The sequence below is a fragment of the Penaeus chinensis genome, chromosome 31, assembly GCF_019202785.1.
Source record: "Penaeus chinensis breed Huanghai No. 1 chromosome 31, ASM1920278v2, whole genome shotgun sequence".
Classification (NCBI taxonomy): Eukaryota; Metazoa; Arthropoda; class Malacostraca; order Decapoda; family Penaeidae; genus Penaeus; species Penaeus chinensis.
The window spans coordinates 26,232,670-26,242,669 of record NC_061849.1 but is presented as its reverse complement, the minus strand read 5'-3'; the positions used below and the strand labels follow the sequence as shown (position 1 = coordinate 26,242,669).

Here is a 10,000-nt window from a genome sequence, read left to right as displayed (position 1 = left end):
GTCTGACTGCGTATGTGCATGTGTCTGACTGTGTGCTTATATATTCTTTTTCTAGAAATGCAATCATTTACTAAGCAGAAAACAATGCATTTACTTACTGCGCCATGACAAGTTGACCCAAACGTTTCCATCATGCCCTGTTCTGTACCTGTGAGTACATAGGAACAGGTGCCCATTGTTCCTCCAATGAGGACAGGTTGACCAGTCAACTGATAGTCTACAGGAATCAGTGGGTGATGTGGTGGAAAAGCACGTGTAGAACCCTGAAAGATATTTCAGTAATAACTCATCTTTTTGTGAACATTGCTATAGTGTCTGCTTCATGTATTATATTTCAACAGTAGCCTGTACTTTGTGTATTCTTTAAGGAAGTATGTTAACTACCTAAGGATATAATCCTGAGAAATACTGCTTGGTGCTTGGTCTATTATCAAATGAAAGTAAACATGAAACACTGAACAGATGAAATGTAAAAAACTGACTGTTAATAATAGTTTAGAGAAAACATTTAAACTTTTCACTGATGCTGCCTAATGCATTTCCTCTCTGGCATGATATTTTTGTATTTCCTAAATCACAATTTCTATAATCAAAAGGAAGATAAATTTGAAAAAAGGGAAAAACTTGAAAAAATTCACCCTTTAAAAAAAAATTGATTCTGCAATGAATTTCTTTAACATGCCTCTACAGCAATTAAAATTAAAAATATCTACGCTCAAAACATGACAAAACCCCAAAAAAAGCAAAGTCCCACCAAAAGAAAATTTTTTTCCCCCCCCTGAAAACAGAAAAAGGGGACAAGACAGAACATGTGAGACTGCACAAGATTCTCTTGTTCTGACAAATTCCTCATCTCTCCTAACATAAAAACTTTTTAATTCTTTTAAAACCCACCATGTCCACAAAAAGCTAATAACTAAATATTTACAGGTTCATGTCCATATTCACATATCTACATCAATAGAACTATAGCAATTCAAAATTTTTTTATTTTCCCCTTTAAACCCAAAAAAGGTAGTTGGGGGAAAACCCCCAAATCTTCTAACCCTATATTAGTTGTCCCCTGAACCAAAAACAATACTAGAAAATTTTTTTAAAAATTTGGGAAGGGAAAAGGGGGGAAAAAGGGGAAGGGGAAAAAAAAAAGAGAAAAAAAAATCAGGAAAAACCCGGGGGAAAAAAGATTAGAAAAGATATATAAAATAAAAATTTTAAAATAAAATAAAAATATATAAAAAAAAAAAAAAAAAAAAAAAAAAAAAAAAAAAAAAAAAAAAAAAAAAAAAAAAAATTATAATTCCTTTATAAAATTTACATTTTATTTTTTTTTCCCTTTTAAAAACCCCTATTTTTAAAATTAATAATTTTTTAAATATATAAAAAAATAAAAAATTCCCTTTAATAAATTATAAAATTTTTAAAATGAAAAATTTTTTAAATTTATAATTTATTTAAAATAAAAAAAAAAAATATATTTCATTTATTTTTAAAAAAATTTAAATTTTAAAAAAAATATTTTAAAATTAAATTTAAAAAAAAATAAAAATAATTATATAAATAACCCAAATAACAAATAATTTATATTCCCCTTTTAAATTAAAATAATAAATTTAAAATAAAAAAAAATATAATATAAATATATTTAATTTTATAATATAAATATATATTTTAAAAATTATATTAAAATTTTTATAAAATTTTAAATTAAATAATATTTATAAAAAAAATATTAAAATTTTAAAAAATATATTTAATTTAAAATTATTTTTTTAAAAAAATAAATTTTTCAAAAATTTTTTTATAAATATAAAAATTATTAATATTTTTTATAAATAAAAAAAATAATTTATACCCCCAAAAAAATTTTTTAAATAAAAACATATAAAATTATAAAAATTTTATATTTTAAAAACAATTAAAATTTATAAAATTTATTTTTATAATATTTTAAAATTAAAAAATTATATATATTTTTTAATTTTAAAAAAATTTAAAAAAATTAAATATAAAAAATTTATAAATTTTTAAAAATTTTTATAATAAATTAAAATAAATTTTTAAAATAATTAAAATTTTTTTATAAAAGAATATTTTTATTTTTTTTCTTTTTAAAAATTTTCTTTACATTTAAATTTATCCTTTTAAAAATTTTTATTTTTTTTATTTTAAATATATTTAATTATAATTTAATTATCCCTATATTTTTTATTTATTTAAAAATATAAATTTTTTTTAAATTTTAAAAAAAATTAAAATAAATGTTTTTTTGTAAAAATGTGAAAAGGGAATTTTTTCCCCCCTTTTTTTTAAAATGTTGTCTGCCAAGAGCAGTTACAAAAACCAAAAAAAAAAAATACTAGATAGTGCCAAAGTTCTTTAAAGGATAAAGGCATACTTAAATATGTTTAACTATACATAAAAAAAAAACTATGGGTTAACACTTGTGTTTAAGGAGTCAATTGAACTGAATCAAGTATAGCTGGAAGAGCAAAAAGGTTTTCCCCCGCAAGGGTTTTCTTTGAATTTAAAAAAGGGCCCCCCTTTTAAATTTTTTATATGTTTTAAAATAAAATATAAATAAAAATAAAAATATAAAATATATTTTAAAAAAATATATATTTTTTAATTTTTTAAAACGTTTTTTTTATAAATAAATTTTTTTTCTTTTTAATAAAAACTGATCTACCCTTTTGATATTATTAGAGAGTCTGTACTTTAAACAAGAACCCGAATTGCCTTTTAAATTTTACAAAAAACACAAAAAAATTTTGTGTTTGTTTCTCAAAAGCTTAAATCTTTTTAAAAAAATATTTAAAAGGTATTTAAAAAAGGGGCCCCCAAAAAATCAACTCGCCCCCCTTCCTTTAAAACTGGTTTTGTTGTTTGGTGTTTTTTGGCTCAATTTTTGGGCCCTGGAACCAAAACCACCCCCGCTACAAATACCACCTTGGGAAAAAAAGGTGCAAAGGACCCTCCAGAGGAACCATCAAAAGGTGGGGTTTTTCCCCCTTTTTGTTTTAAAATTAAAAAAATTTTTTTTTTTTTTTTTTTTTTTTTTTTTTTTTTTTTTTTTTTTTCCCTTTTGGGAAAAATTTAAAAACCCGCATAAATAAATAGAATGTATTTTAAAAGTGGGGTGTGGGGTGTGTGTTTTTGGGGTGGGGTGTGTGGGGTGTTGGGGGTGTGTGTGGGGTTTTGGGGTTGGGTTTTGTGTGTGGTGTGTTTTGTGTTTGTTTTTAAAAAAATTTAAAATTTCTTCTAAAAGTTCCAAATTTTCCCCCAGTTTTTACATGTTTCTCCCTTCCAAAAAGAGATCAATGAACACAAAGAAAAAGTATTTAACATTACTGTAATATTAATTTTCTTCTAAAATGTTGCACATAAAAATGGACTTCAATTTTTCATCAGTTACTACAATATGTAGGAAAAGACTTGCACAAGATTCTTACTATACTTCCTTTCTGCTCTAATAAAGACACATTATAGCCAACAGGACATTACAAAAAGAGTGATAAATGGGATACATACACAAACATTCTTTTCTGTCTCTGGCCAGTATTTTCATTATTCCTGACCAATCACACACTCAACCACAAATGCAGGCAAATTCACAAAAGCAGTTAAACAATTACCTGTCGGCTGAGGAACGTCATGGATGACCGATTAACCCAGGCAAAATTAGCTGCTGCTGCCATTGACTTGAGGTAGTCTTGGCCTTCAGGAGAATTGATCCTGGCACATGCCAACTGTCGATCATTTGTGTCAATGCCATCTCTCTTCATGGCCTTTTCCATGGCAACAAGTGCATCTGTGAATATAAAGTTACATAAACCATATGTAGGTATGTAAACAAAATACACACATAATAAAAAAAGTAGAACTGATGCAAACACACATATACGTTAGATTCTACAGATCATACAATGAATACAAAATAAATATACAGTATTAGATACTGAATAACTTGAAATCCAAAAAATAGTATCAGTTATTTTCTTACTACTATGCTCATAAAAATACCAAATTCTTTAAATAGAATATAAAACAACCTGTAGCTACTTGATGGCCAAATCCCCTGGAGCCTGAGTGAATCATGACACACACTTGGCCTTTCTCCTCGATTCCCATCTTGCTGGCTGCCCACTTGTCGTATATTTCATCCACTACCTGGATCTCTGCATAATGGTTGCCAGCACCCAGGGTACCTAGCTGTTGTGTGTACAGAAACCAGAATCAGACTATTATCATTTTTAATTATTGGGCCCATCATTACATTTTCATTACCATCACATCAATTGTTCCTATTATTATAAGGTGTATCATATTTATCAAACTGACTACTATCCATTGATTCTAAAATTAATTACAAATACTCATGCCTTCTCCGTACCTGTGGCAGCCCCCTTTTCTTAGCTCGCATTGAAACTTTGGCAGGATCAGCCTGTGCCATTCTCCCATACTCTTCACAGTGTTCCTTATCCTCAGCCCATATATAACCTGGAAAAAAAATCATGCCTGTTGTAGGTTTTAATTACATATTACCCACTGGAACTAGATACATGTACTGGCTACACACAGATGGCTCTACAGGCACTTTGTCACCAAGGAGTCAAATAGTAAGTCTACCTGACAACACCTAATTTTCCAATTCATTGAATTTTTGGGAAAAATTATCTATTAATATCATAATTATTATGATCATTAATGACTTTATCATCATTATAATGATATTAACAATATAAGCAACAATAAAATGTAAAAAAGATCTTTCTGAAAACCAAGAAAAAGGGTAAAAGGGTAAGCAGATAGAACTCTGATGATAACATTTCTAAAATCAGAAATGTGTATTAAATCAATCAATCAACGTGGATTAATGCATATGGGAGTGCATAGCTGCATCCACTCTTTTTGTTTTCAAGGAAAGTCATCAGGCAGGGCCTCGACCCACCTCTAGTTCCTCACAGCAGACTTTATCAATCTACCCAGGTTGTCCTACAGACCTCCTCCAACCAGGGTTATCTCAAACAGAGACAACCTGGTGAGTAGGATCATCCTGAAGGGAACTAGCCTGAATAGCCTGATTTGACAATACCAGAATGTGAGGTTAACATTTGGCTGGTCACATGGTCCTCCTAAATGTATCCCATTTCAGATTCACTTCCATAGGGTGAAATTGGCAGCACTTGGGCTTTGAAGATACATAGCTTGTTTGTTCTGCACAGGTACTAGAATCTCCAAATATTCTTGTCACAAGAGTTCATGACACCTGCTGCTAGGCAAATGTCTACCAACTACCTGATTTGACTACCAAGGTATGTAAAACTCTCTGTGACTTCAATATCCTCACCGCAAACACAAACCAACTGAGCAGTTTCTACTAGCAAAGTCCTGGATCTTGGTCCAGGAGACACATGTAAATCCAAGGGCTTTGCTTCAGTACAAAATGCGTTTAGAACTGCCACTTGGGGTCCCAGAGACTCAAGTCAGTGAGCTTGATACTGCACAGGGTTGCTACACAATGACTGGATAGTAGTTCTGCCCAGTCCATGCAAGTGTTAAAAAGTGTTGATACAAGAACACAGGCCTGACTCACTCTTGAATTCATAATAACAATAACAATAACAATAACAATAACAATAATAATAATAATAAAAATAATAATAATAATAACAACAATCTGCCCTACAAGAATGGAGAGTTAACACAATCTACTCATACCTTCTCTTAGCGACCAGTCCATGCCCATCTCTAGGGCTTCCTCCAAGTCTCGTGCCGTCATGGGGATGATACCTTTTGAACCCACACCCACAGGAATGTGATCAAACATCGATTGGGCCAGCTGTTCCTGTTGTCATAAAAAGAATGGCATTCAGTATTGTAATGGGGAAAGTGTGGGTAATTCTAATGACACAAGCACTTTTCTATGAGCAGTGGATAGAGAAAACCGTTTTGTGGATTTTTTTTCTTATACATCATGACTTTATATATCTTAGTAAAACGTTTCTTAGTATTCTATAACATATTAAAAATTACCCTTTGTATTAAACATCTAAGAGTAAAACAAGGTTATAAACTTGTGTAATGAAAAAAAGAAAACCAATTCCAGTCTACTACAGTATAATATAACTTTTTTTCATGACTGCCTTTTAAGATAAAAAATGACAGACACATAGAATGATACTATTCTAACTTGAATGAACAAAGCTAAAAACAGGTATTTACTACAGCAATACACTGAGACAATCTTTTCTTATATGTCAGACATCAAAATTTTACCTACATTGTTAAGATTGGTATTTTGTTTCAGGCATACATTTAGCAAAGGTAAACAGTATGATCAGGCAAGGTGAAGATGACCTATTCAACCAAGTCTCATCTAAAGTAAGTGGCAATTGGCCATAGGCATGTCATTTTCATCTAGACATCTGATAGACTTTTGTGACTGATGAAATGCAAGGATATGTATGTCTGTTATCTCAGAAAATCAAATGCTTGCTAATACATTTCCTTCATACTTTGAATAGGATCCAAGGTTTTCTATTACTGTTTCCAATTTTTTGATGTCGATGATACCAACTTTTCACAAATACTGTATGATTCCATATACATAAATCTCTCCCAGACATGGAAAGCATGATTAATCAAATAGTTTAGAATTGTACTAGAATCAAGACATCTTCAATTTGGCTAAAAACGTAAGGAACTAGTAGTTTCCTGAATGATGCAAATGATGAATGATATTATCTAATAATAAAAAACTAGACCATGTCAACTATTTCTAAAAGCATTTTGAAGTCTATGTATTAACTTTTTTCCTTTATAATCTTTACAAGCCAATACAAGAAAACTATTTCTTTATAAAACACATGAATCTATCAACATCATGTAATATTTACTTTGAAATATATGCAAGCTCATGTCAAACTGAAATTTTACAATTTAACCCAACCACCATGGATTTATGCTCTGTCCCCTATAGTTTTTTGTGAATGTTATTACACACAGATGGTTCCACATATGCTCAGCCGGCAAGGAGTCTATCAGTAGGCCCTAGTGACGGATCCTGATTTCCCCATGCCTTGAATTGGTGGGAAAATGTGTTTTTCTTATTAATACAACTGATATCAATACTGTTATTATAGTTATTGATATCATGATTATTAAATTATTTTGAAAATCTTGGTAACATTTAAGACAAACACCCTTTCCAAGAGTCAAGGAAAAGAGTAATCAGGTGAGATAGGTAGAATTAATAACTGACTCCTTGGTGACTAAGCACTTGTAGAGCCATCTATATGTAAATACAATAAATAAACTTATATAACAATGGGCATGGCATGTATTCTTGCCATTCATACTGATTGGGTTAATTATCCAGCTAGTGAAAATTTAATATCTAAAGCACATAAAGGAGTATCAGGTCTCTGAGCCCTCTGACTTTACCTTTTTATAAAATATCAATATCACTCAAATAATATTCTATTCAGTTACAAACCTTGATAGGCGTAACGTCATTTTCCATCAAGTTCGTACGAAGAAGACGAACTCCACAGTTTATGTCAAAACCTACTCCTCCAGGAGACACTACAGCTTTCGGGTTATCCATATCAAAAGCTGCCATATTACCTGTGAGAAAAAAAGTGTTAACATAATATAAATATTATAACTAATACATCTAATCAACAACCAACACATAGTACAGTAACAGATGAATATATTTTCTACTTTCTTTCCAAATGTTAACCTTTCAAGACTGGATATAAAACAGAGTGCTCATTGCATTGCTTTAACATCAGTAATTATATCCTATGACCTGGATGACTTGACCACCATGTCATGAAAATATTTGACTTAAGGGGCGAGTGAGTGAATATGCTGTAATGGGAAAATCTGGTTGTGGGTTGGGGGTGACACAAACTTGCCATGAACATTGTGGCTGAAGGCACACAGCTCTATGAGGGTGCTTAGACTCATTTGGCATTTAGAAAGGGTCAAAAACGTTTAAAACTCTGTGCATAAAAAGAGAAAACAGCATTTCGCCTGTCAGAGCAGCCACTTATTTAAGCCTAGTCCCCATATTTTGGGATATGTGATTGCCGTAAAGCAACTAGATCTAATGGGTTAAGCTCGTTCTTTTGGCAAAATGTAGTAACACTCTATTCAAGAAAAGTAAAATATAACATACTTATCACAGGTCTCAGAGTGTACTCATCTCTACACTGAATGTACATATAATAATCAAATATTAAAAATACGGATGTTTAACTCAGCTTCAGGCATTTGATATTATTAATATTACCCAAATTTGAATAAAAAATCATTCTTTATGTTAAACATTTACTCTTCTCCTAACATGGCTATAATCATTCTGTAAGACTCACCAATTGCAAAGCCATAGCCAGAGTGGACATCAGGTAGTCCTACCGACCTCCCGACAATGCCAGGTAAAGCTGCAACATTTGCAATTTGCTTCATAGCTGGCAAAAAGCCCCCAACCATGCCAGGACGACAGGCATTTCGTAGCTCCTCAAACATGAGTTTCTCTAGGTGATCGTTCACATAAAATATTCCATCCACCTTGAAAGAAATCAAAGAGATTATAGTGGAAATAATGCCAAATTTCAGCCAGTACAGAATGCAAAACAATAAAGAGTAGTGAAAAAGAGAGAACCTTTTCAAGAAGTTATCATTTATTCAAACCATCGCTACTGGATACAGCAAGTAAATAAAATATCAATAATAATAATATTAGCCTGGGTTCGGATTTCTTTTTTCTCTTGGGTGGGTGGTTGGGTGAGTGGGTGGAATGGTATGTGGATGTAACAATATTAGCAATAACAGAAATAATAAAGTCTAATGATTATAAAAAAAAAAAAATTATTGATAACATAATCACTGACATGAACCAACTATCAATCAAAAAAAAACAAAAATATATATATATATATATATATATTGCAAAATCATCAATGATCAACAACAATGAGACAACAAAACTCACATTCATGTTGGGCTGGAACCCCTTCTTGATTCGCCAGCAATTCGGCATCATGCGCTCGAGGAACTTGAGCTCATCATTGTACTGTCGAACGACCATCTTTCTCCAAGCAGTAACTCTATCAAGGAAAATATTGCAATCACTATATTTTTTTCCATTCATGCTTTTAGTAAAGAAAAGACTGTGATAACTATGAGAAGGTTAAAAGAAGAAGAAGAAAAAAAAGAAGATAAAATACATTTCAGAAAGGATGAATTATATAAAAAAAAAATTAAATTGCCTAAACAATTTACTAGAAAGAACATCATTCCAAATAAAAAATGGAAACCAAACATCAGGAGAGAGAGAGAGAGAGAAAGAGAGAGAGAGAGAGAGAGAGAGAGAGAGAGAGAGAGAGAGAGAGAGAGAGAGAGAGAGAGAGAGAGAGAGAGAGAGAGAGAGAGAGAGAAAAAAAGGCATACCCCAAGGCTCATCAACAAGTTCAATAACATTCAATATAATAATAAATAATCTAGAATGATCAGGTGTAGAAAAAATAAAATAAACAGATAACATAGCTCTAGTAACAAGTAATAAAAACTTATTGGAGACCTCCAATAAATTAAAAATAACATTGAAAAAAAATTAAAGAATAAGCTAAAAACTGGAATTTGAAAATAAACTTTACAAAAAGCACATAAATGTATTTTTCAAATGAAAAGACAAATCAATTGCCGAGAATAAGAACAGATATAGAATTTAAATATACTGAAAGCCATAAAATTTTAGGCTTAACATTAGATGCACCCAAACTAAAATAGAAAAATCAAAACTTAAAGGTAGAACTATTACGCAGACTAAACATAATGAAAAAAATATCTTTAAATCTTAAAAATGTAATACAATTTGAGAAAAATATATGTTGGGGCAATAAAGCTAATAGACACATTTTTACTTCAAATACAATGCTACTAAAACAACAAATAACAAATTAGACATAAGATCACTAGTACACAGTTCTAC

General features: G+C 30.6%; 1 protein-coding gene across 1 annotated transcript in view; it reads right to left on the bottom strand.

Moving 5' to 3' along the window:
• The window catches only part of LOC125042109 (RNA-splicing ligase RtcB homolog), an 18,368-nt gene that overhangs the window by 3,992 nt on the left and 4,376 nt on the right, over window positions 1–10,000 (bottom strand). Inside the window, exons 2-9 of the mRNA XM_047637576.1 lie at window positions 9,002–9,116; window positions 8,382–8,577; window positions 7,496–7,626; window positions 5,719–5,845; window positions 4,391–4,497; window positions 4,050–4,209; window positions 3,633–3,808; window positions 99–263 (exon numbers count right to left, since the gene is read on the bottom strand). Of these exons, the coding sequence (XP_047493532.1) occupies window positions 99–263; window positions 3,633–3,808; window positions 4,050–4,209; window positions 4,391–4,497; window positions 5,719–5,845; window positions 7,496–7,626; window positions 8,382–8,577; window positions 9,002–9,097 (1,158 nt within the window). The 5' untranslated portion in view covers window positions 9,098–9,116. The remainder of the gene's footprint in view (window positions 1–98; window positions 264–3,632; window positions 3,809–4,049; window positions 4,210–4,390; window positions 4,498–5,718; window positions 5,846–7,495; window positions 7,627–8,381; window positions 8,578–9,001; window positions 9,117–10,000) is intronic.